Here is a 27721-nt window from a genome sequence, read left to right on the forward strand (position 1 = left end):
CCCCCTGCCCCGCCTCTCTGGACACCCGGCTTCGGCAGCAAGCTGCTCCGGGCCTCAGGTCCGCGCAGGCAGCGCCCAGGCATCGCCAGGGGAAGGATAACGACCCCGGGTTGCTGTCCACCGAAGCAGCGCTGGAGCCTCAGCCTGCGGCGCACGGCCGGGGAGGCGGGGTGCCCAGAGCCCCCGAGGTCTTGGCGAGGTGAGCGGCGGAGGGTCGGTGGAATGAGGGAGGGAGGACCGGGGCCTCGGGAGGATGCGGCGCCGGGGCGCGGGGCACAGGCCCGAGAGGCGCTAGCGGGGTCTTTGTAGTTGTGGGCTGGCCAGGGGCCGGGCATCCCCGATGTGCCCGCCCGGCACCGGCCGTCCCGCGGTCGTGCCCGTGACCGCGGCAGGTCGGACACTTGTCCCCACCCGCCCAGGCCCCCCTCCGCTCCCTCCCAACCGGTTTCCAGAGTGCTACCTGCCCAGCTACCGGCTGTCAGCAAACGTGAGGAATTGTGTTTCCGCCCCTCACCGGCGCCACTGCCCTCCGGGCGGCGGGCGCAGAGATGCGTTTTCCGCCAGAAGTGAGTTGTCCGCTTCCCCTCACGGCAGATCCTGGACGGGAACCGAAGTTTTCGGTTTCTGTGCCTGTTCTCCAGATAGCAGCCATAGGAAAACTGATGTCATCCCTTTCCGAAGCAGCTTTCTCCAAAAATCTGGAGATTCCTTGACAGGAAGGGAGTTGGGTGGGGAAAGCTTGAGGTGGAGAAAAGTTGTCCCATGCAGGCAGAGAGGTTGGGGCAGGTGTTCTGGAGGCGCGCGGTATAGATCCCGGTGCACCCTCCCTGGCTGTGTGAACTGGGGCAAGGTGCTCCGCTCTACCCTCGATTTCCTGATCTGTAGAATGGGGGTGCTGACAATGGCAGCTGTGCTGCTGGACTAAACCGGTGTTGGCAGTCCCTGGCATGCGGTGAGATTCAGTGAGTCGCTGCGGCTGCTGATAGTCCTACACCCTTCTTCTCTGAGCCAGAGCGACCCGGCACTTCTCTGGTCCTGTCTGCTCACAGCTCCTTATTTCCCTCTCTGAGGGCACATGGGGTCATTCTCAGGTGGTGTGAGGATTTCAGAGTTGGTGATTCTGAGGGGTCGGAAAGCAGAAGGGGCTTCTCCCTCCTGGCTCCCTTTTTCTTCTTTCAGATCTGCCTTCTGGAGACTCCACCCATCCTAAGGGAAGAGCCCAGAAAGAGGATATGGCTATTGGACAGAGGGAAGCAAGGCCTCGGGTGAGTTCATTGCCATCTCAGATCTTAGAGACAGATTGATTGATTGATTGATTGACTTTCCTACTTACCCACCCGGGAACTGAAGTTCCCTACTCAGTATAACCTTCTCCAGGGGTTGGAGCCCAAGCCCTTTTCTCTTTGAAGAGTTGGTCCACCCTGGTGGATGGCAGATTGTGTAGGGAATGCTAACCGCCTACCCGCCATGTCCAGTGTTTCTCTTTTCTTTTCCTAACAGACACTCTTTTATTCATCAATCACAATATACTGTCTGATTACTAATTTGACAGGTAGATGTCACATGGGGACAGAACAAACATGCACACTTGGCAGTTCCTTTCTGGCCTTGCTTCCTTGGCTTGCCCTGGTCTCCCTCCCTACCTTTGACTTTTCTTTATGATACCTTCCCTAGGCTCTTCCAGACCAGTGTCTTTTTCTCTCTCTTAACCTTTTGGGTCATGTGCCTTGCTTCCGCATTCTCTTGAAAACTGTTCTTGACCTGCCATTTTCATCTTCATGTTGTGGAACGGGGGAGGGACCCCATCCCAGGAGGCCCGGGCATGAACAAGGAATAGCCGTGTTGGAGGGGACACAGTTGGAGAGGTCTCTTGACTGCGAGGGCAGAAAGAAGACTCCTCAGGAAGCAGTGGGGAGGATTTCGTGGGGTATCAGTAGTGGAGAGGCAGGGTATCCAGTGGCTGACAAGCGGGGCTTTTAAGCCAGACTGCCGGATTTGAACCCATCTCCTTGGTTGTTGTCTCTGGGCCTTGGACAAATAGCTCCATCTCTCTGTGCCTATTTCCACACCTGGCAAGTGGGGATCACAACCATGTCTACCTCATAGGGCAGGTGAGAGGATCACGTGAATTCAAGTGCATGGAAAGTGTTTAGATTGGGCCGGGCCCTCGCAGATGGTCACTGTGTGGCAGCTCTGGGAGCTGATGATGTTACTGCAGTAGTAATATCAGTGCTGACAGACGGGCACTGCCATCCAGTGTTTCCAGGACCTGGGAGATACAGGTCCTTCCATGACTCACCTTCACCTGACAGTAGCAGTTAATGTCCCGTGGGGGGACTTCCTGAGGGCTTTGCCTTTGTTCTCACTCTCCTGCCTGCGCAGCAATTATCATACCCATTTTATTTTATTTATTTATTTATTTATTTATTTATTTATTTATTTATTTTAACGTTTATTTATTTTTGAGACAGAGAGAGACAGAGCATGAACGGGGGAGGTGCAGAGAGAGAGGGAGACACAGAATCAGAAGCAGGCTCCAGGCTCTGAGCCATCAGCCCAGAGCCTTACGTGGGGCTCGAACTCACAGACCGCGAGATCATGACCTGAGCTGAAGTCGGACGCTTAACCGACTGAGCCACCCAGGTGCACCATCATCCCCATTTTACATATGAGGAAATGGAGGCTCAAGGAAGCCCGGTGACCTGATTTCAAACCCAAGTGTGTCTGGCCTCTGGGTTCATGCTCATTACTGTCCAGCCATTCCCCTGGTGCCTCTCTCAGAACTCAGGGCAGACCCAGCCCCCGTGTCACCAGCGCCCTTCTCCACTGTGACATTGTGTTTTGGACCCATGAAACTTGCTAGTGTCTGATCTTTGGGCTGAGGCTTGCCATTGCATGTTCCAGCTGCTTTTCTCTAAGGCTTTCCTCTTCCATTCCATTGGAGCCATGTTACTCTCTTGGCCAGAATCTTCTCCATCCCTGCGCGTGAGTGAATCCTCGTGGCATTCTCCCTAACCTCACCTGCCACCCTTTTGTCACCTGTACGGGCTTGTGTGTAAAAGTCAGTGACAGGGTGTTTAAGAGCAGAGAGAGAATATACCGAGTGCTGGGTTAAAGGCAGACTTGAATTATTGTCCTGCCTCTGCTACTAAGAAAGTACGTGACCTGGGTCTTGACTGCCCTGGACCTTCTGGTTCTCGTCTCTAAAATGAGGATTGAACTGGGAAACGGCATACAGGCCTGTCCAGCTACACAATTTCATTGAGCAAATCATTGCACACGGTTTTCTTCTGGTCTGTCAGTTGGATCGTAAATTCTTATGAGGGCTAAGATTATTTCTATATATCTATATTAACTATTTCTAAGTTACCTTTTTATGCATGTATTGCATGCTTATGTTTAAATTTTCAGAGAATAGGCACGCATGGGTGGCTCAGTCGGTTAAGACTCCAACTTCGGCTCAGGTCATGATCTTGCAGTTTGTGAGTTCAAGCCCCACGTTGGGCTCTGTGTTGACAGCTCAGAGGCCTGCTTTGGATTTTGTGTCCCCTCTCTCTCTCTGTCCCTCCCCTGCTTGTACGCTCACTTGCACTCTCTTTCTCTCTCTCAAAAATAAATAAACTTAAAAAAAAATAATTAAATTTCAGAAATAAAAAATATATACATAAAGAAGAAAGTGAAATCACTCTTAACGCAGCATCGAGAGATAGTTGCTGTCACCCCTTTGGTATATGTCCATCAGAATCATTTTCTATTCACTTTTGTGTTTTGTTTATGTATGTATTTATATGTACATAGGTATGCATCTGTTTTACCATTTTAGCTTTTTTATTATAATAAAATATACATGACATTATCACCTTAGCTTTTTTTGCATGTATAATTCAGTGGCATTAAGTACATTCACATTATTGTGCGTTTATCACCACCATCCATCTCTGTTGTATAGATTATCCCATTTATTTCTTAACCTCATGAGGTAGACACTGAGAGGCAGTATTGCAGAGTTGTTAAGAATGGAGCCTTGGATGTCCTCCAAATTGCAATTCTACCTCTACCTCTGACCAGCTGTGATACTGTGATTCATAGTATGAAATATATATTTGGTCTTCATTCCTGTTCCTGGCACATAGGAGATTATAAGGGTTTGGAAGCTAAATGATGAATAATAATAGTTGGTTTTTATTCTTGAAATAACTTCAGAGCAACAAAGGTGAAATTGCTGTGTTTTGTTACTCATAACAAGCCATTTCAACCAAGCCAAAGTTGATATGAATGAGGTGACTTTTGAAAAGCCCCTAAGGATCCAGTCCAATCAGGGGAACCAACCTTGATTAGAGGGTTTGATCTTTCAGGCTCTCTACCCCAGCCCGGGGCCATTCATGCCTATGTAATGGCCAGTGATTTGATCCATTGTGCCTATGTAATGAAGCGGCCATAAGAACCCAGGACATGGTTTGAAGAGCTTCTGGGTTGGTGAAGAGTTGTCGGTGGGGAGAGTGGTGCATCCAGGGAGGGCGTGGAAGCTCTACACCCTTCCCGCATACCTTTCACCTCTTTCCCGGGTCTGTTCTCAATAATATCCTTTTGGAATAAACCAATAATCTATTAAGTAAATGTTTTCCTGCATTGTGGCACTTTCCCTGCATTTACCACTTGAGCGAGTTAATTAAACCTGAGGAGGGGGGTGGTGGAAACCTGTGCAATTTATAGCCATTTGGTAAGAAGCACAGGTTACCATCTGGACTTGGGATTGGCATCTGAAGTTGAGGCAGTTTTGTGGGACTGAGCCTTAACCTGTGGAATCGGGCTCTCTCTCCAGGTAGATGGCATGAGAATGGAATTAAATCGTAAGACACCTAGCTGGTGTCACACAATTGCTTGGCGTGTGGAAAACACACATGTCTGGTGTCAGAAGTAAAGCAGTATTGTAGTATTGAGAGTCGATACACAGGGGGAGTGAGTCTTCCTCTATACCAGCTGTTTGGTTTGGACAAATTTCTTTTTTTTCTTGTGTAAGATGGGGGCAATATAGTACCTATTTTATAGGGTTGTTGTAAAGATAAGTATTTACACTAAAAGTTAATACAAATCTCTTAAGAAGAGCTTGGTCCAAAGAAAGCTTTCAATAAATAATACTGTCCATTATTATTTGTCCATTATTATTGTCCTCTGGCTTCAAGATAGCGTCACAAGTTAGTTAACCTAACTTAAGCCTGCAGTGATTTTATCAGTAACATCATGATAAACACCTTGGAGGTGCATTTTTGCACACTGTTCGTTGTGATGCAAATATAGTAATTGGTAAGTTAAAAGATCCACACATTTTAAGTCTTTAAATATCTATTATCAAATTGTCATCAGAAATGTTATTCTAATTAACATTCCCACTAATGTCCTTAATTCCTCCCCACATGTCCTTACAGTGTTTAACACAGGGCCTGGTTAACAATTCATGCTTTCATGAACACTTCAGTATATATTTGTCACTGGCCGATTGTTCATTAAACAAATGACCTGAAACCTTCAGAAACCAGAATAACATCAGAAGCATTCACGGGAGCCCATCTACCCCCCACTGCCACCTTCTTCACTCTGTGTGATGGGAGGTCCTAGGTGAGCTAGGATGGCTTGTCATTACAGGTGTCACTGACGTTTGAGGATGTGGCTGTGCTCTTTACGCGGGATGAGTGGAGAAAGCTGGGTCCTTCTCAGAGAAACTTGTACCAGGACGTGATGCTGGAGAACTATAGTAACCTGGTCTCATTGGGTAAGGAAATTTTCTCTGTAGATAAAAAAAAATTCAGAAATTAGGATAAGTCAACACCTGCTTCCCAGGATAAAAGCCATGGGTCATCAGGAACTTTTAGCTGAATTTTGCCTTAAGACTGTACAAATTGTTAATAACTATTTAAAACTTTTTTCCCCTTATAGGCATGGATTTCTCCCATGACAGGACAACTGACATACTTTTATGTTAGAAGTTCCCTCTTGGTTAGGCAACATTTTCCCGCTATAGGAGTTTCTGTGATTTGTTTGCTTGGCTCACAGCAGACAGCATCCATCAACTGTCTTCATTAACCTACCACCGGCCTTTCCCAATTCGCTTTTACATCCCAATGAGCATTGTATGATCCATCTTTGAAAGGGAGTCAGATAGTGTTTTCTCGTTTAAAAAAACTAAAAAGAATCTTTTTTAATGTTTATTTGTTCTTGAGAGAGTGAGAGAGAGAGAGAGAGAGAGAGAGAGAGAGAGAGAGAGAAGTGAGCAGGGGAAGGGCAGAGAAAAGGGGGACACAGCATCTGAAACTGGCTCCAGGCTCTGAGCTGTCAGCACAGAGCCCTGTGTGGGGCTTGAACTCCAGAACCATGAGATAATGATCTGACGCGAAGTCAGATGCTTAACCTGAGTCACCCAGGCATACCTAAAAACATTTTTTTTAAGTTTATTTATTTATTTCGAGATAGAGATAGAGCGAGTGGAAGAGGGGCAGAGAGAGAGGGACACAGAGAATCCCAAGCAGGCTCCATGCGTCAGTGAAGAGCCTGACGTGGAACTCGAACTCACAATCTGTGAGATCATGACCTGAGCTGAAATCAAGAGTTGGATGCTTAACCAACTGAGTTACCCAGGCACCCCTGTGTTTTCTCATTTTAAACAGGGGACTTGGTACCTGTTCACAAATATGTAGTCTGTATATCTAACATAGTCCCTCTTCTGTAGAAAGCCATTGATATTCCATGAATCAAAGCTGCATATTTATCATATTTATCTAACATACAATTATTACATAGGTATGTCCTAAAGGTCACTTGCCTTTTCCCTCATACATGCCCTCACATGATGGGGACACAGCGGGAGCACCCCCCAGAATCTCTTTGTACTATCCTCTGAGTTTTCTACATAGATCTGTGATGCTTCTTTGAGTCAAAACAAAGACTTGGGTTTTTTTGTCTTGTTTTATTTTTCTTTTTTTTGTCTATGAGCAGGACTCCTGTTTTCCAAACCAAAAGTGATCTCCCTATTGCAACAAGGAGAAGATCCCTGGAAGGTAGAGAAAGAAAGTCCTGGAGGCCCCTCTCTAGGTGAGTGGCTGGGACGGAGGAGCCCGGGAACTGCTTTGGGCAGCAGTCTGTTTACTAAGTGACGGTGGGGCTTGGAGATGTTGGTTGGGGAAGTTTCTCTGTCCTCAAGAAGTGGCGGGGAGGGGACACTAAGGCCCTAGACAGGAGCCTCCTCTTATTCTGCAGGAATCACTTCCCGAGTGAATCTCCCGGGATCTCCTCTTATTCTTTCCTGTTCTCAGAGGAGGGCGGCACATCAGGTATTCAGTCAGCAAACAGTGTATTTGAAGAAGGGCAAAGAATTCATTCTGACGGAGGCTCAGGGGATGCATGTGAGACAAGGAGCCGAGAAAGGAAAGGGTGTCAGAAAGCTAGCAGGGGCCACGTTACAATGTGCTTTAACAAGATTCTTGGAGATGGACTGTCCCATGGAAAGAAAGGATTTTAAGCAGGAGAATGATATGGTCTTGGTGTTTTAGAAAAATTGGCCTAAATCTGAAACAATGTAGAGGTCTTCCAATAAAGGCATGGCTTAAGAACTTGTGGCAAGTCCCTTGCCCTGGCATGGAGCGCCATGTCAGACAGAAGAGCATGCTGGTGTGGCCAGAGCTCCAGGGCAGGTCACAGAGCATGATGGTGATGTGCCCCCATTTGTGTTTAAGGAAAATTACGTGGCTGTTTGTATGTATAATATGTGTGGAAGTGCAGAGAGAAAGGTTAGGGGACACACCTTAGCTGGTAACAGTAGTCCCACTTGGAATGGAATCGAGAATGGGGGCGGGGGTGGGGATCAAGAATGGGCAGGATGAAAGAGGGCTTTACTTATGTGGAATCTTAATATTTCACAGAGACTACATTCATGGAGTCCTTATGTAATTTGAATTTAATAAGAATGGTCACCTTGGAAGCATTGTGGGGGATAGATTTAAAATGAGGGAAGACATGATGTGGAACCTTCTGGAGACACTTAGTCATGTAGGCAAGATGTTTCTAGTGGGCTCCAGGAAGGAAGACGAGGGGTCCCTTTGTTAAGGGTGTAGCTGAGTTCGCTGTGGGATGGGTCTCGCTTGAGGCACGGGTGGAATGCTTCAGTAGAAACGCTGGTGGACAGTTGATTGAGGTCTGTGGGGACTCGAAAGGGATGTCAGGGAGCTATGGGTACAAAGGTGGCATCTGAAACCTTGAACTGACCAGGTGAGGGCACAGGGTACAGGACAGAATACTAGGAAACCTCACCATTTACGAGGTGGGTTAGGAAAGAAGAATCTGGCCAAGACTGAGAAGTCATCAGAGGAGAGGAACAGGAGAGGCTGCTGTCATGGAAGTTTGCGACAGATAGCTGATGAATGTTGGGGGGGTGGGGGGTGCTCGGCCTCTGGAGCATCTGGGTTCAAACCCTCACCCATGGCTTTCCTGTCGGTAATAAATGGTGAGTGAGCTCCACCCTAGGCACTGGCAACGTTACATTGACAGAAAGACACAGGTCCCGCTGGCTGCAGGTCCGGGTCGAGTGGGGGCACAAGTGTTCAGGAACTGAGTGCACACAGGGTGTGGAATGACAGCTGGTCAGGCCCCCACTGGAAAGATGCAAAGTGCTGTGAGAGCTTGTGGCCAGAGGGGACAGGCCCAGCAGGAGGGGGGACGGGTACAGCAAGAGGGAGACGGCTCAGCGGGAGGGGTGGGGTGGGGGGTAGAGCAGGAGGGCAAAGGTGCAGGCGGAGCGTGCCCAGTGGGCAAAGACTTCCTGAGGAGGTGGGATCTGAGGATGCAGAGAAATAGTCCAGGCACAGAAAAGGGCATGTGTGTTTATGCAGAGAAAGGAAGCCAGCAGGTGCTGACAGGAGCTGGGAGAGAGCAGCAGGGACCAGAACCCACTGAGCCAGGACACAGCCCGGACACAGGATTTGGACTGTGTCCAAGAGCCACACACAGTGCGTGAGGAGTCGGAAGTAACTGGCCACGGATCCAGGTTTACCCTCTGCAGAGATCAGCCTGCAGTGGACAGAGAGCCTGTTGGCGTAGAAGTGGGGACTGGTCCCGGCTGTCCTCAGGTCCACACGAGTCAGTGACGGCCCCCCATGCTATCGGCCCCACAGAGGACCCGCAGGATAGGTGGATTCCTTCTCCAAGTCCCCAGGTCAGGGGAGCCTTCTTCCTGCCATAGGTTGAGGTTTTTGATGTGGGAACCACCCTTGTCTGTATTTCTATCTTTTTAACTTTGATTTGGAAGAAGGACACAAATTCTGTGGAAGCTGGTAGAGGCCACCACGAAGTGATCAGAGAATGCAGGCCACCAGGTGGGGTTGAGGAGGGTCCTCAGTCCCACTGTTGGGTGTGAGCCGGGTCTGGCATGGAAGGTCAGAGGAAGAGCAGGGCTCCCTTTGTCCTGACCTCAGGAGCCTCTGATCCATTAATGAATCTGAGTGAAGTGAGTATTCGTTCAGTTAAGGGGAATAGATAGTGTGACTGGAGTCCAAAGCTGTCCTGAGAGGCTCTGGGGCCACCGGGTGGTGGGGTAGGAGTCCAGTCAGCCTCCTCCTCCATTCTGGGGAGACGTCCCTGAGGGTAGACCATGGGTGGACGTCGGATGGACATAAGGACATCACAGCTGACCAGTATGTGGGTGTCTCTAGATGGGATGAACCCTCTCTCTTCCCTCAGGTGGTAGTCACATGGGCCACCCTGGGAGTCCAGGCATGTGGCTGTGTCTGTCCTGTACCCCTGGGGGGTTGGGGGGCTCCATCTGTCTGGACTGAGGGGACCTCAGAGCAGCTTCCCCTCCCGAGGGCAGCTCACTCCCCTGCGAGCACGGGTGAGGGAGCCGGTGTTCATGGGAGTGCCTCAGCTTGTTCACTCTAGACCCAAACCAAAACCTTCCCCTTGGGCAGCCAGTGATGGAAAAGCCCGTGCTCCTGGGGTAGGACTCCTAGAACCTCTAACTGCCTCCAAATATCCTCTTTTAAAAAAAATTACTTTTATTTCAATACTATTTACAAATAGGAAAAACAACAAAAAAACAAAAACGAACTGTCATCCCAGGTATGTAGGCTTTAACTTGAGAGATGGAAGGAGATGGCACGCAGGGTGTGTGTCTCTTCTGAGTCTATGAGCCTAAACTGTAATCACTGAGGTTGTGCTCTTCTGAAAGAGTTGTAATAAGGTGATACACATCATGAGTTTGCTTTACACCCAAAAGTCAAACTATTCTTGAAATCTAAAATTCAAAAAATGCAGGGAGGGGTACCTGGGTGGTTCAGTGGTTGAGTGACTGGCTCCTGATTTCAGCTCAGGTCCTGATCTCGTGGTTGTGAGATCGAGCCCTGTGTGGGGCTCCTTGCTGAGTATGGAGCCTGCTTGGGATTCTCTCTCTCTCTCTCTCTCTCTCTCTCTCTCTCTCTCTCTCTCTCTCTCTCCTCTCCCTCTCTCTGCCCCTCCCCTGCTCGCTTTTTCTCAAAATAAATAAATATTTTTAAAAATTCAAGAATGATCTAGGTAAACAATTACCTCCAATGAAAATATGTTCTTCTTTCCCCATCATTTTCTCTTTGTTATCTGAACGCAAGAAGCCTTGTAGGGTGGACTGAACCTCGGCTATGTGGTCAGCCAGGGGGCCACCTGGGAGTTGCCTTCCACCCACCAAGCTGTGCGAGGACTGCCCCTGCACAAGGGGCAGGGGTCTTCTAATTTGCACGAAAGTGCTGCCCTTAGCAGCCTAGTGACCCAGCAGGTGGTGGTTTAAAGAGTGAATCTCTTAAGAGGTAAAAGCAGAGCCCAGGTGCTCCGGAGCCATGTCCAGTATGTTCAGGTCAGTCTTGTCCTTGTCCCTTTCACTCCCCAACAAGACCCCTGAATGGCCCTGCACCTCCCTACTGCCACCAGCATCTGTTCTTGTAGCTGCCAGAATGCTCTATTAAAAGGTAAATCAGGGGGCACCTGGGTGGCTCAGTCGGTTGAGCAGCTGATTTCGGCTCAGGTCATGATCTCGCAGTCCCTGAGTTCGAGCCCCGCATCGGGCTCTGTGCTGACAGCTCAGAGCCTGGAGCCTGTTTCAGATTCTGTGTCTCCCTCTCTCTGACCCTCCCCCGTTCATGCTCTGTCTCTCTCTGTCTCAAAAATAAATAAACGTTAAAAAAAAAATTAAAAAAAAAAAAGAGGTAAATCAGGTCATCTCACTCCCCTGCGCAAAACTCCAGGCTTCCTTCTTGATGCTTACCTTTCAAAGAGACGGCTCCCAGCCTCTTAAGAGCATCTTTGGGTTATAATGTTCACAGAGGCTTTACAAGACTTATATACATATCCTATCAAAAGCATAGAGAAAGATTTACAAATACAAATTTTCTCAAAGAAATGCTTTAAGAAAAAGGTAAGGACACATGGTTCCCTTTTGAGGTGCTGCCACACTATTTTCCAGAGTGGTTGTACTCCTTGACATTGCCACCAGCTATGTATGTAGTTAGCTTCCAATTTATCCACAGTGTTGACAAAACTTTCTGTCATCCCCTAATGATTTTTTTATTATGGTACAAATGTAAAATTTACCACATTAACCATTTTTAAATGTACAGTTTGGTGGCATTAAGTTCATTCACGGTGCTGTGCAACCATCCCCACCATCTAGCTGCAGAAGTTCTTCATAATCCCTTCCTGAATTGTCCCCACTAAACTAATTCCCCATCCACCTCTCTCCTCATCCCCTGCTAATCACTGTTCTATTCTCTGTCTCTCCATGTTTGACTATTCTAGGAACATTACAGAATTAGTATCCTGTAACACTTGTCATTTTGTGTCTGGCTTATGTCACTCCACATAATATCTTCAAGGTTAATCCATGTTATAGCATCTGTCAGAACTTCTTTTCTTCTTAAGGCTGAATAATATTCTGTTAATATGGATATACCACATTTTGTTTATCCATTCATCTGTCACTAGAAATTTGAGTGTTTTCCACGTTTGGCTATTGTGAATAACACTACTGTGAACATGGGTACAGATACCTCTTTCAGTCCTTGCTTTCAGTAATTTTGGGTACATAAGGAGTGGAATTGCTGGATCACACAATAATTCTCCACTTAACTTTCTGAGGCACTGCTGTATTGTTTTCCACCATGGCCCCTTTCATTTTTATTCCCACCAGCAATGTATATGTGTTCCAGTTTCTCCATATCCTTGACAACATTTATTTTCTGGTTTGTTGTTTTTTAATAATAGCCATACTAATGGGTTTAAAGTGGTATCTGGTGGTTTTGATTTGCATTTCCTTACTGATTATTGATGTTGAGTGTCTTTTCATGTACTTATTGGTCATTGGTATATCTCCCATAGAGAAATGTCTGTTCAAGTCCTTTGCCCATTTTGTTTTTCTTTTCTTTCTTTTTTGTAATTCCAGTATAGTTCACATCCTTTGTTGTATTAGTTTGAGGTGTACAATGTAGTGATTCAACAATTCTGTACATTACTCAGTGCTCATCAAAAGTAAGTATAGTCTTTAATCTCCATCACCTATTTCACTCATCCCCCTCACACTTCCCCTCTGGTAACCATGTTTTCTCTACAGTTAAGTCTGTTTTTTTGGTTTGCCTCTTTTTTTCTTTGTTCATTTGTTTTGTTTCTTAAATTCCATACATGAGTGAAATTATATGGTATTTGTCTTTCTCTGACTTCTTTCACTTAGTATTATACTTTCTAGCTCCATCTATGTTGTTGCAAATGGCAAAATATCATGCTTTTTTATAGCTGAATAATATCCATTGTATGTATGTATATGCCACTTACTCTTTATCTGTTCATCAGTTGGTGGACACTTGCTTTGCCCATTTTTGAGTTGTTTTTTTTGTTTTGTTTTGTTTTTTACTGTTGAGTTGTAGGAGTTCTTTGTATATTCTGGATATTAATCCTTTATCAGATATCATATTAGCAAATATTTTCTCCCCGTTCTGTATGTTACCTTTTTATTCTGCTGATAGTGTCCTTTGATGCACAAAAGCTTTAATTTTGATGAAGTCCAATTATTTGTGCCCTATCTCAGAAATCATTGCCAAATCTAATATCATGAAGTTTTTGCCCTGTTTTCTTTTAAGAATTGTATAGTTTTAGGTCTTCAAGTGATAGATCCATTTTTGAGTTACTTTTTTGTGTGGAGTTGTTAAGGGCCTAACTTCATTGTTTTGCATGAGGATATCCAGTTTTCCCAGCACCATTTGTTGAAAAGACTGTCTCTTCCTCATTGAATGGTCTTGGCATCCTTGTCAAAATCATTTATCCTACATGTGAGGGCTTATTTCTGGATTTTGTATTCTATTCTATTGGTCTATATGTCTATCTATGCCAGTACCACACTATTTAAATTACTAATAAGTTTGTAATAAGTTCTGAAATCACTATACTTTTGTAATAAGTTGTGATACTCCCAACTTTGTTCTTCTTTTTCAAGATGATTTTGGCTTTTCAGGGTCCCTTGAGATTCCATATGAAGTTTAGGATGGGTTTTTCTATTTCTGCAGAAAAAAAATATAGCATTGGAATTTTGATAGGGATAACACTGAATGTGTAGATCACTTCAAGTAGAATTGCTATCTTAATAGTAAGTCTTATAATCCATGAACACCTGGTGTCTTTTCATGTCTTCTTTACTTTCTTTCTGCATTGTTTGTAGTTTTCATTCTGTCACCTCCTTCTTTGAGTTAATTCCTCAGCATTTTATTCTTTTTGATGATATTGTAAATGAAATCATTTTGTCTATTTTCCTTTCGCATTGTTCATTGTTAGTGTATAAAAACACAGGTGAGTTTTGTGTTACTACTGCTGCCTTGCTGAATTTCTTTGTTAATTCTAACAGTTTTTGTGTGGAATCTTCAGGATTTTCTACGTATAAGATCATTCCATCCATGAGTGAGATAATTTTATTTCTTCCTTTCCAATTTGGTATCTTTTAATTATTTTTCTTCACTGATTGCTCTGGCTAGAAATTCTAACACTATGTTGAAAAGAAGTGGTAGCAGTGGACATCCTTGCTTCGTTCCTGATCTTAGAGAAAAAGATGAGTTTTTCATATGTGGCCTTTATTACCTTGGGGTAGTTTCCTTCCATTCCCAGTTTGTTGAGTGTATTTTATCACAAAAATGTATTGAATTTTGTTAAATGCTTTTTCTGCATCACTTGAGATGATTGTGTGGTTTTACCCCTTCATTCTGCTAATGTGATACATTACATTGATTGGTTTTCATGTGTTAACCATGCTTGCATTACAAGGATAACTCTCCTTTGGTCCTGGTGTATAATCCTTTTATTATTATCCTGAATTATGTTTGCTAGTATTTTATTGAAGATTTAAAAGTCAGTGTTCATAAGGAATATTGGTCTTCAGCTTTCTTGTAGTGTTTTTGTTTGACTTTATTATCAGGGCAATGCTGGCTTCATAGAAAAAGTTACAAAGTGGTTCCCTCCTCTTCAGTTTGTTGGAAGAGTTTGAAAAAGATTGGTGTTAGTTCTTTAATATTTGGTAGAATTCACCAGTGGAAACCATCTGGAGCAGGGCTTTCCTTTGTTGGAAGGTTTTTGAATACTGATTCAATCATCTTACTAGTTATCTGTCTATTCAGATTTTCCTCTGAATAGTATAAATTTTCCTCCTAGCACTGCATTCCATAAGTTTTGATAAGTTGTGATTTCATTTTCATTTGTCTGTATTTTTAACTTCCTGTGTGATTTCTTCTTTAACTCATTTCTTTAAGATCGTGTTGTTTAATTTACACATATTTGTGAATTTTCCAGGTTTACTTCTGTTATTGATTTCTAACTTCATCCCATTGTGGTTGAATACCTGTGTGATACCTGTATCTTTAAATCTGTTGAAACTTGTTTTTGGTGTAACATATGGTCTGCTCTGGAGTATGTCTCGTGCATTTGTGAAGAATGCGTATTCTGTTTTTGATGGATAGCACATTTTGTATGTATCCATTAGATCTAGTTGGTTTATTGTATTGTTCTAGTCCTTTATTTGCTTTCTTCTTTTCATCTGGTTTTTCTGTTCCTTATTGAATATGGGGTATTGAAATCTCCAACTACTATTGTATAACGATTTCTCCCTTCAGTTTTGTTAATTTTTCCTTCATGTTTTTTGAGGTGTGTTACTAGGTATGTAAATGCTTACATTGTAATATCTTATTGCTGAATTGAAACTTTTATGAATATACTTTATCCTTCTCTGTCTCTTGTAAGTTTTTTTCTAAACTTTATTTTGTCTGATACTATTATAGCTACTCCCGCTCTCTTTTGGTACTTCCATGTATATGAAGTATCTTTCCATCTTCTCACTTTGAACCTATTTATTTCTTTGGATCTAAAGCAAATCTCTTATTCAAACAAACAAAAAAAAACCTCTGAGATACAGAGAACAAACTGTTGCTTGAGGTGGGTGGGAAGAGGGGTGAAATAGATAAAGAGGATCAAGAGTACAACTATCTTATGAGCACTGAGTAATGTGTAGAATTGTTGACTCATTATATTGTACAACTGAAGCTATATGTTAATTCTACTTCAATAAAAAGAAAAAGAAAGAAATGAGCCTTTTAGACAGCATATAGTTAGGTTATGGGTTTTTTTCCCCCCCATTCTGCCAATATCTGTATTTTGAAGTAATTACTGATATGGAGAGACTTACTTCTGCCATTTTGCAGTTTGTTTTCTATATGCCTTATATTGTTTTGTCCCTGGTTTCCTGCATTATTGTCTCCTTTTGTGTTTAGTTAATTTTTTGTAGTGAAACATTTTAATTCTCCAATTTTTAAATATCAATTGTATTTTTTATTACATTGCGATTATGTTTAACATCCTAAACTTGTAACACTCTGATTTGAATTTATACCACCTTAAGTACAATAATGTACAAAATCTCTGCTTCTGTACACCTGTATCCTCATCCCCTTTTCAGTTATTGTTGTCACAGATTGCATCATTATGCATTGTGTGCCTTAAAAACACAGTCTTGGGGCGCCTGGGTGGCGCAGTCGGTTAAGCGTCCGACTTCAGCCAGGTCACGATCTCACGGTCCGTGAGTTCGAGCCCCGCGTCAGGCTCTGGGCTGATGGCTCGGAGCCTGGAGCCTGTTTCCGATTCTGTGTCTCCCTCTCTCTCTGCCCCTCCCCCGTTCATGCTCTGTCTCTCTCTGTCCCAAAAATAAATAAAAAACGTTGAAAAAAAAACACAAAACACAGTCTTGTATTTAAATACATTTAATTATTAAATACATTTGTCTTTTAAATCATGTAGAAGATAAAAAGCAGAGTTATAAGCCAACATTACAGTAATACTGGTTATTATATTGACCATGCATTTACCTTTACCAGAGATCATTTTGTATCACTTTGCTTTGCATCCTTTCATTTCAACTTGAAAGACTCCCTTTAATAATTCTTGCAAGGCAGGTCTCAGCATTTGTTTACCTGGGAATATCTTAATTTCTTCATTATCTTTGAAGGGCAGTTTACCAGATGGAGAATTCTCTGTTGAAAGTTTTTTCCCTTTCTTTCAGCACTTCGACTAGATCAGCTCACTACTTTCTGGCCTTTAAAGTGTCTGATGAGAAATTTGATAATCTTATCAAAGATCCCTTGTATGTTATGCATCTTGCTTCTCTTTTGCTGCTTTCAATATTCTCTTTTTGGCTTTGGGTTTTTGACAGTTTGGTGATAATGTGTCTCAGTGTTGGTCTCTTTGAGTTTATCCTTTTTGGAGTTCATTAAGCTTCACAGATTTGTAGATTCATATCTCACATCAAATTTGGAAAATTTTCAGCCACTGTCTTCAAATGATCTCTCTGCCCCTTTCCTTCTCTTTCCAGGACTTCCGCAAGGCTATTTTGGTCCACCTGAGGGTGTCCCACAGGTCTCTTAGGCTCTGTTCACTTCCTTCAATATTTGTTGTTGTTATTCTTCCTCAGACTCAGTAATTTTAATGACCTATCCTCAAGCTTGTGGATTCTGCCTGCTCTAATCTGATTTTGAATCTCTCTAGTGAAATTTTCAGTTATTGTACTCTTTGACGCTAGTATTTCTTTTTGGTTTCTTTCTGTGTTTTCTATCTTTTTATTGATATTTTCATTTTTTAAATCATCTTAATGACTTTACCCATATCTTTCCTTAGCTCTTGAAAACTATTTAAAGTTTAAAAGTTTTTGTGTAACATGCCCATCATCATCTCTTCCTCATAGATGTTTTTTGTCTTTTTGTTCCTTTGAGTGAGTCATATCTTATTTTTTTAATGCCTTGTGAGTTTTGTTTGTGTTGAAAATCGGACATTTGAATTTTATAATGTTGTAACTCTAGGAATTAGATTCTCCCCCTTCCCAGAGTGATTTCCTTCTCATACATTTCCTCCTTTTCACAAGGATAGGACTAGCTTAGCTATTTGATAAAGCCTCTTCCAGGCCTGAATCTCCTGACTATGATTTACTGTAGTGTCTGAATACTTTTATGTCACAGTAGCATGGAACATTAGAGAACAGCCTAGATTTTTAGCTGATAGAGAATCAGCTTAAATATCACCGAATTTTAGTTTTAGGAAAAATTGGTTTTATTTCCAGCTTTATTACCATTAGGTATTTGAGCTTGTGTAAATCGCTTAATCTTTGAGTCTAGTTTTCTTAGGAAATGAAAATATTATGCTAAATGATTTCCAAGTTTGCAGCTAGTCCTAGAGTTGTGTATTTGTACAAAATTGAAATATTCTATCGTGCTATTGCTGGGGAATACAACCAACACTTTTGAAGCTACTAATTTTATGTTGAGCTTTAAAGTCCATAATTGTTGTCTTGGAAAATAATATTTGACCTACAGTATGTCCACATAAATTCAAGAAAATCACTTTATAACAGGGAAAAATGGTAGCTGTGTGTGTGTATGTGTGTGTGTGTGTGTGTGTGTATCTTCATATATACAGCTGATTTTTTGTTGTTTTTGTCAGGTGTCTCTGTGCCATGGACCAGCCTGAGATATAAACTAAAGGTTTTCTCATGTCTTTTCTGAGCCTTTGTCTTTCCCTTGGCATGTATGATGACTTTCTAAATTCCCCGTGTATGCAGTTACTTTTGAATTTCCTTATACTTAAATATGTGGTTCCCCAAAGTAGGAAAAAGGTAACATGCAAGTGGGAGAGGGTAGGGGGAAGACAGACATGGGTCCTGAAATTCCCTGGCAGCTGCTTCAGCTAGTGGGGCAACAATGGCAGCTTGCCTTTCTGTCTGTACCTCCATGATCCCAAGCAATAATCCTCAGACAGAACTCAGATCTACAATAATTGGAGAACAAGTTTCTTGTTGTCATCCTGGCTCCTGCAAGCCATCTAAAGAATGCCAGTACAGCTGCCTGCCATGGGGCTGGAGGCTGGGGCATGGTAGCTGCTACTGACTGAAATTAAACTGCAATTTCCTGATCAAGCCTTCCCTTAGAAGCTGCCAGCCTTCAAATAGATTCCACAGTTTCAAAATCCTTCCATCAGTCAGATTCTGCCAGTTCATTCGTTGTCTAGGTAGGGAGGCAGAATCCTAGAGCTTCCTACTCTGTAATCTTCCTTGATGTCCACTTTTCCCTCTTTTTTTTAAAGATTTTATTTTTAAGTAACCTCTACACCCAACCTGGGGCTCAAACCCACAACCCCAAGATCAAGAGTCACATGTGCCACCAACTGAGCCAGCCAAGCACCTGCACTTTTCCCTTTTTTAACTCACATTTTACAAGTTTTAGTATTTTCTTTCTTCTTTCTCAAGTAATGTTGAAGATGAGGACTTGGATAGAAATCTCATAGTTATGAAGTTATTTCTTATCATTTGGGGAAGCAATTTTGATAATTTGCTTACACTGAGCTACCATTGTCTTCAGTTATCCAGAAAGCTTTGGTATTTACTATTTATTTTTTTAAGTTTATTTATTTATTTTGAGAGAGAAAGAAGTGAGTTGGGGGGGGGGGGGCAGAGAGAGAGGGAGAGAGAATCCCATGCAAGCTCCGTGCTGTCAGTGGAGAGCCCAACACAGGGCTCAATCTCACGAACCATGACATCATGACCCGAGTCGAAACCAAGAGTTGGATGTTTAACCAACTGAGCTACCCAGGCACCTCAGTATTTACTATTTAAAGATAAGTTTTATAATTCTATAAGTATTCTAATTTTCTACTTAGGAAGTATGTTTTTTAAGTAAAAGTATTTTTTTAAGATCTTGTCTTTTGTATATTGATATTTTTAAATTCAGGTGTGGAACACTGACTTTTAAAATTGCAGGTCTCAGGGTGCCTGGGTGGCTCAGTCGGGTAAGTATCTGACTCTTGGTTTTGGCCCAGGTCATGAGCTCATTTATGGTTCCTGAGTTTGAGCCCCATATTGGGCTCCATGCTGACAGTAAATAAAGTTGCAGGTCTCTTATTAGATATGATCTTTAAGAGGAAAAAGATTAATCTATTCACTCCTATTGCAATAAATAACAGAAAGTGGAAGAAGAGTTAATTTTTAGTTTTATTATGGAAAGTGTAAACATGGGAAGGTAAGAGTGGTAGAAAGGGTAGGTGCTAAAGCACAGGGCAGCCTCACAACAGAATTATCTATCCCCAAATGTCAGCTGAGGTTGAGAAATCCTGATCTCTACACAGGATTTAAAATATTTTTATGTATTTTCTTTAAAATATCTTTATATTTTTATAACAATAAGTTGGTCCATCCAAGAATAGAAGAGGTCATTCCATTCGTTCAGATGTACTTTAATGTCATTCAAGACTGTTTTCAAATTTTCTTCATAGAAGTTTTTTTACATTTCCTGTAAATTCATTCCTCTAATCCTTTGTTAGGGTCAGTGAAGGTTATTGTCTGTAGCATGTTAATTTTCTATCCTGCTACATCACTGACCAAGTTTTTATTGTTGGTTTTCTGGAGTTAAGTAGATAGAGTATAATATCACCGGCAAATAGGGCTAGTTTATTTCCTCTTTACTCATCCTTGTGCATCTGATTTTTCTTATGTAACTGTATTAATACAATACAATACAATTAAGTGAATACAATAAAGTGAAAATAATGGGCATCCTTGTCTTGTTCTTGATCACAGTGGAAATGTGTTTCTTCATTAAATAAGATACTGGTAGGGGCGCCTGGGTGGCTCAGTCAGTTAAGCATCTGACTTCGGCTCAGGTCATGATCTCACTATTCGTGAGTTCGAGCCCTGCTTCAGGCTCTGTGCTGAGAGCTCAGAGCCTGGAGTCTGCTTCATATTCTGTGTCTCCCTCTCTCTCTGTCCCTCTCCCACTTGCACTCTGTGTGTCTCTGTCTCAAAAATAAATAAACATTAAAAAAATATTTTTTAAAAAAGATACTGGTTTTAGGAGTAAAATATATGTATTTTAGCATGTTGAGAAAGTATCCCTAAATTCTTATTTTCTTCAATGTTTTTACTACTGAATTTTTTTGAAGGCTTTCTCATTGTCTCTGAATATGCTCATAATTTTCTCCCTTAGGTATATAAATTAAAATATATACCGCAGTAAGTGGTATAATAAAGGGAATGGATTGTGAAAGGGTACTGGAGCCTCTAGTGAACCCAGTGCCCACGGCACTGGAGCCTCCAGTGAACCCAGTGCCCGTGGCACACAGGGTCCACAGGGTCCACAGAGGAGTTAATGCTGGAACTGAGTCTGAAGGCTACAGAAAAGTTTGGAGGGATGACATTCATTCAGCAGTAGAAATAATTGCATTAATGAGAACAATGTCATGGAAATAATGTATAAGTCTGTCATAGGCTTTGGATGCCAGACCACATGTCCTAATCCTCCAATCCTGCCTCTCCATTCATTCTCCTGGTCACTTGTACACTCTCACCTTACTTTTTTTTTTTTTTAATTTTTTATAATGTTCATTTATTTTTGAGAGAGATAGAGAGAGACAGAGCGTGAGCATGGGAGGGGCAGAGAGAGAGGGAGACACAGAATCTGAAGCAGGCTCCAGGCTCTGAGCTGTCAGCACAGAGCCCGACATGGGGCTTGAACCCATGAACCATGAGATCATGACCTGAGCCGAATTTGGATGCTTAAGCGACTGAGCCACCCAGGCCCCCCAACTCTCAGCTTCCTTAAATGAGCTTCTTTGATTTTTTTAGTCACCCTTGTCCTTTGCCATCATCCATTATTATTTATTTTTTTCTCTTGCTAGGAAGCCAGAAAGCAAGCCCTTATTTAGGTATCATTAACATTTATTCTTTGTACACATTAAGTTTCAGCCAGTCATGTGAATCATAAGCACTTTTTTTTTCCAGGATATAAGAGCAGTCCTAAAACTACAAAGTCAACTCAAACTCAAGATTCATTATTTCAGGAGCTAATAAGGAAAAGACTCAAAAGGGATGAACCCTGGAATTTCATATCAGAAAAATCCTGTGTATATGAAGACAGATTAAAGAAACAAAAGGACAAAAATGAAAGTTTACAAATAATTTCAATCACCCATACAAAACTCCTCACTGTAGAAAGAAGCCATAAAAATACTGACTTTGGCCAAAATTTCAGCCTGAGATCAGTCTTTGTGAAGCAACAGAGGGTCGCTAGAGAAAAAACACCCTCAAAATATGAAATACAAAGAAATAGCTTCAAGCAGAATTCAAATTTACTTAACCAACCAAAAATCAAGATAGCAGAGAAACGCTATAAATGTAATATATGTGAAAAAGCCTTCATTCACAATTCATCCCTTCGTAAACATCAGAAAAACCACACTGGAGAGAAATTATTTAAATGTAAAGAATGTTTGAAAGCCTTTAGCCAAAGTTCAGCTCTCATTCAACATCAAAGAACTCATACTGGAGAGAAACCCTTTATCTGTAAAGAATGTGGGAAAGCTTTCAGCCATAGTGCGTCCCTTTGTAAACACCTTAGAATCCATACTGTGGAGAAATCCTATAGATGTAAAGAATGTGGTAAATCCTTCAGCAGGAGATCTGGCCTTTTTATACATCAAAAAATCCACGCTCGAGAAAATCCCCATAAATATAATCCGGGTAGGAAGGCATCCGGCCTTCCTGGATGTCAGAGAATTCACCTCAGAAAGAAGTCCTATTTATGCAATGAATGTGGCAACACCTTCAAGTCTAGTTCATCCCTTCGTTATCATCAGAGGATTCACACAGGAGAGAAACCTTTTAAGTGTAATGAATGCGGGAGAGCCTTCAGTCAGAGCGCATCTCTTATTCAGCATGAAAGAATTCACACTGGAGAAAAGCCCTATCGATGTAACGAATGTGGAAAAGGTTTTACTTCGATTTCCCGACTGAACAGACACCGAATTATTCATACTGGTGAGAAACTGTACAATTGTAATGAATGTGGTAAAGCCTTAAGTTCCCACTCGACGCTGATCATCCATGAAAGAATTCACACTGGAGAGAAACCGTGTAAATGTAAAGTGTGTGGGAAAGCCTTCAGGCAGAGTTCAGCCCTCATTCAACATCAGAGAATGCACACTGGAGAAAGACCCTATAAATGCAACGAGTGTGGGAAAACATTCAGGTGTAACTCATCCCTTAGTAACCACCAGAGAATTCACACAGGAGAGAAACCATATCGATGTCTGGAATGTGGGATATCTTTTGGCCAAAGTGCAGCTCTTATTCAACATCAGAGGATTCATACAGGAGAAAAACCCTTTGAGTGTAACACATGTGGGAAAACTTTCAGACAGAGCTCATCACTTATTGCCCATCAAAGAATTCATACTGGAGAGAAACCCTATGAATGTAATACATGTGGGAAACTTTTCAGCCAGAGGTCATCCCTTACTAATCATTACAAAATCCACATTGAAGAAGATTCCTTGAAAGTAGATTTGCATGTGTGCAAGCCTTAAACCAAAGCTCATCACAAGATACATATTTGAGACTGATTTAATAAATGTAATGAACGTGAGAAAACATAACTATTTTAATTTTGTTTTCATCAGATATTAAATTCTAAGGATAAAAAGCTTTGAGTATGTAATGAGTATATGGAAAACTTTTGTACCTTTCTGTCACTTTTGAAAATATCCCAAGACAAGTAAATCACAGTTGCAAATACTGATTTTAACCACTTGTAAGATAAAAGATGGGGATTTTTCTATCTCTTTATAGAGCATTATACACTATATGTGATAGGTAAACATGAGAAAAATCTGGGGGTAGGAATTCTGGGTTTCTCAAAGACATCCACTGTATGAGCCAGTAGCAAAAGATAATTGATCTTAAAATATATGCACATGTAGACCAAATAATAGATGAAAAACAAACTGCAAACTACCTCAGTCTCTGGAATTTGCCTTTTGCAAAACTGTTGTCAAACGTTCTGCATGGTTTTCATTAAAAAAGAGAAAGGAAAAAAAAAACCCTGTTCTCTTACTCCTTTATTCTTCTAGTTATTTCCAAACTACATCTAAGAGTCTCCCAAAATTTTTAAAACAATTTCTTTTAAAAAATTTTTTTTAACATTTATTTATTTTGGAGAGACATACAGGTCATGAGCGGGAGATGGGCAGAGAGAGAGGAAGACAGAATCTGAAGCAGGCTCCAGGCTCTGAGCTGTCAGCACAGAGCCCAACGCGGGGCTCAAACCCACAAATTGTGAGACTGAGCCAACCAGGTGCCCCTAAAACAATTTCTAATTTTGCTCTCAGAATTACTTCTTAGTCGCCTTGAAGTCATTTATTATCTAACTGTACTTGCTGTGTTCTGAACAGCATGTTAATTTAAGTAGAAAAATGTAGTTTTTTAACTTCCAGGTTAATAGCTTCAGAGTTAAAGCTATTAATATATTTTTTTTAGTTGGCTGCAAAAGAAATCCTAAGAAGTAATTTAAAGAACATGTCACTGTGGCAACATCTTGAAAATGAATCAATCTCATGAAATAAAAGCATGTTTTCCCTACTTGATCTTTTCAAATTAAAAAAAAAAGAAGACTGCAAAGGCAAATAAAGGAAATAATTCTAAGCCTTAGAAATGGTTTGCTTAATCCCAGGTTTGAGCCAAGCACTATCCCGGGCGCTGGTAATTATACAGAAAAGAGAAACAGTCCCTATCTTCAAGAAGTCATGAATTGAGAGGATGGGGTTGAAGGGAATAGTGAATAAATAATCAAAATATCATAACGTATTGAAGTATTTTTCACAGAGAAATAGAGGTTACAATGATACTGTGTTACAGAACATCTTATAGAGATTTAAACAGGATTCAGAAAGAAGGAACAGAGCCTAACCAAGGGACCTTGACCATATACAGTGACCTATATGACAGTGATGCCTGAGCCCAGTTTTGAAAGAATAGTAATTCTCCAGAGAGTGAAATAAGTACTCCCTTAAAAAAAAAATTATTTGAGAGAGCACATGCTTGAGAGCAGGGCAGGGACAGAGAGAGAGGGAGAGAGAGAATCCCAAGCAGGCTCTGCGCTGTCAGTGCAGAGCTGATATGGGGCTTGATCTCACACACGGTGAGATTATGACCTGAGCCGAAATCAAGAGTCAGGTGCTTAACTTCTAAGCTTCAGTCTGTTCAGTTATCTTTGACCTCCTAAACTCATTCTCCACACATTATCGTCAGAGCAATTTCCCTTACATATAATTTTTAATTGGTTCTATAATTTCAGAATCAAATTCAAATTCCTTTAGAATAGCAATTAAGACCTTTGGTCTTAATTGGCCTCTGCCTTCTTCTCAAGCTTCAACCTCTGTCATTCTCATTATTTAATAGATGTTCTACAAATGTGCCATGCTATCACCCACCTGTACATTTGCATATGTGGCTCCCTCTCTTTGAAGTACTGATCTCACTCAGGGCGCCTTTATGTTTGCCGGTGGGAGATGATAAATCTTTAAATGGAAAGGTCAGGAACCAGCATCACTGGTAGAAGTAACATCTGATCCCTGTACTCAAAAATCTGTCAGGAAGTATCTGTGTGTCTGGATATTATTCAGGTTCAGTAATGAATGAAAAAATCTGAAAACTGACAGAACGAAAGGATTTTAACTAAAGAATTCCTGGCCTGGAAGGGCTCTTCCTTTGCTTCCGGAAATGTGATATCTGTCCTTGTAAGGAGCCTCATTTACCAGGCTACTGACCAGGATTCTGTGGGCAAAGTCAGAGCTCCAGGTACACAGAGTCACAGGCCTGTTATCCATGGAGCTGCCCTGTGGGCCAGGACAGGAACTTAGGGCTAGGAAAGGTCCTAAGCCTGGGGTGAGAAATACAGAAAAAAAGAAAATGGATGTTAGATTGTTGTGATCAAAAGGCTGCTCTTGTCCCTCAGTTTCTTTGTCTTCCTTTGTTGCCTTAAAATTTTTAATATTTCATTAGCATAATACCCATCCATGTTGTCACAAATGGCAGCAGTTATCATCCTCTTTATGAATGAGTATAATCCATTGTGTATATATACCACATCTTTCTTATCTATTCATCTATCAATGGTGGACACTTAGGTGGTTTCCATATCTTGGCTATTGTAAATAATGCTGCAATAAACATAGGGGTGCAGGGGCACCCAGGTGGCTCAGTCAGTTAAACTCATTCAGCTCAGGTCATGATCTCGTGGTTTGTGGTCCTGAGCCCCACATCTCGCTCTAAGCTGACAGCTCGGAGCCTGCTTGGGATTCTCTCTCTATCCCTACCCCCACTTGTGCTTTCTCTCGCTCTCTCGCAGAATAAACTTAAAAAAAAAAAAAACCATAGGGGTGCATATATCTTTCAAATTAGTGTTTTTGTGTTCTTAGGGTCAATATGCAGTAGTGGAAATATTGGACCATATAGTATTTCTAACTTTTGAGGAAAATCCATATTGTTTTCCACAGTGGCTATGCCAACATTCCCACCAACAGTGTATAAGGGTTCCTTAAGTCAGACTGAGAAATACAAATACCATATGATTTCATTTATATGTGGAATCTAAAGAAACAAAACCAAAAACAAATGAATAAGCACACAAAAAGCAGAATCATACCTATAAATATAGAGGACAAACTATGGGGGGGGGGCACAGGTAAAATGAGTGAGGGAGAGAGGGAGGTACAGGCTTCCATTTATGGAATGAATAAGTCACAAGAATAAAAGGTACAGCATAGGGGGCACGTGGGTGGCTCAGTCAGTTGAGCATCCAACTTCGGCTCAGGTCATGATCTCAAAGTTCATGGGTTCAAGCCCCACGTCCAGCTCTGTGCTGACAGCTCAGAGCCTGGAGCCTGCTTTAGATTCTATCTGTCTCTCTCTGCCCCTCCCCTGCTCATGCACTCTCTCTCTCTCGCAAATAAACATTAAAAATTTTAAAGTACAGCATATGGAATATACTCAATGATAAGGCAATAGCATGGTATTGTGACAGATGGTAGCTACACGTGTGGTGAACATAGCATAATGTATAAACTTAATCACTATGTTGTACACCTGAGACTAATGTAACATTTGTCAACTATACACAAGTTAAAAAGAAAGATTCTTAATAATTCAGTTGAGTCACCTAATCAAAAAAAATTAAAAGATATTTTAACATTAGGTAATCCATTAATGTCTTACCTGTGAATTTGTTAAAATATGGGAGATCACGGTATTGAAAATAATAATCTAATGTTTTAAGAACTAAGCTAGTAATATGTCATTTTAAGGTAATAAAGAATCTTGAGCTTCCTCTTCTGTCTGTAATGAAGTCACAAGATCCATACTTCCTTCCAGCATCAAATGAGTAAAAAGCCCGATGAACTACAATGAAGCATAACGACAGGAGTGCAGGGCGCTGTCTGGAGGCAGGAACCATCCTGGTTGTCCCAGCTCAGAACTTCTGGAACTTCCAGGATGCAGTGAGGAAGGGACCCAGGCAGAAAGCAGGGGTCCCCCTGAGTTAAGGAAATAGGGATGACAATTTGAGAAGGGAAAGGCAGCCTCAGGTCCAAGTATTAAGGAGGTATGTGTGTACTTGCTGCAACAAGGGGGCAGTTTTTAAAAAAGCTCAGAAGAGTCTGATGAGAGTGTGTTAAAGGAAAGAATCTGTTAGCGTGACTGGCCCAGTCTTTAAATAGTCCCTTTACCTAAATTTTTAAAGAAGTTTCTGATCTTTTAAAAAAATGTCTAATTGGCATTGTTATGAAATTATGTGGTTTTTCTGATACCAGTTCTTTGAAATGTTCGAGACTACTTTATAGCCTAGCATGAGGTAATTTTTTAAAATAAAAGTGTTAAAAATGTGTTTTCATTAATTTTGGAATTTCTATATGTCTCTACATTAAATCAAACATTAATTTTGCTGTTCAGAAATTCTATATACTTGGTGACTTTTTGGGGGGGAATTGGGGATCAGCTTTTCTATCAGTTACTGATAATAATAAGTTAAAAATATCTCTGTAATGGATTTGTCAATTCTCTTGTCAATTTTTGCTTTATATATTTTGAAGCTACATCGTTAAATAAATGAGTTTATTAATATTTTCTTGGTGAATTAACTTTTTATTATGTAATTACTTTTCCTACTTCTAGTAGTGTTTTTTCTTAACGTGTTATTTTGCATTTAACCAAATGTAGCCACATGAATTTTCTTTGTTTAATTATTTGCCAGGTGTATCTTTTTCCATCTTTCTACTTAGAAGATGTGTGTATCCTTGTTTTAGCAGATATCTATATTTT

General features: G+C 41.5%; 1 protein-coding gene across 1 annotated transcript; it reads left to right on the forward strand.

Moving 5' to 3' along the window:
* On the forward strand, positions 1-27523 carry ZNF354B (zinc finger protein 354B). The gene is made up of 5 exons (XM_058739161.1): positions 1-199; positions 1180-1265; positions 5644-5770; positions 6991-7086; positions 21353-27523. The coding sequence occupies exons 2-5, from the start codon at positions 1233-1235 to the stop codon at positions 22933-22935; spliced, it is 1839 nt and encodes a 612-aa protein (XP_058595144.1). The 5' UTR covers positions 1-199; positions 1180-1232; the 3' UTR covers positions 22936-27523.
* Positions 27524-27721: the final 198 nt, after the last annotated feature.

Source organism: Neofelis nebulosa, chromosome 1 (genome assembly GCF_028018385.1).
Source record: "Neofelis nebulosa isolate mNeoNeb1 chromosome 1, mNeoNeb1.pri, whole genome shotgun sequence".
Lineage (NCBI taxonomy): Eukaryota > Metazoa > Chordata > Mammalia > Carnivora > Felidae > Neofelis > Neofelis nebulosa.

What these genes read in the sequence shown, in the direction of transcription:
- ZNF354B (XM_058739161.1), top strand. Translation starts at nt 1,233, where the DNA reads ATGGCTATTGGACAGAGGGAAGCAAGGCCTCGG. An exon ending in AGAGGGAAGCAAGGCCTCGG is followed by an intron (nt 1,266 to 5,643) that starts GTGAGTTCATTG and finishes TTGTCATTACAG; the next exon opens with GTGTCACTGACGTTTGAGGA. An exon ending in TAGTAACCTGGTCTCATTGG is followed by an intron (nt 5,771 to 6,990) that starts GTAAGGAAATTT and finishes GTCTATGAGCAG; the next exon opens with GACTCCTGTTTTCCAAACCA.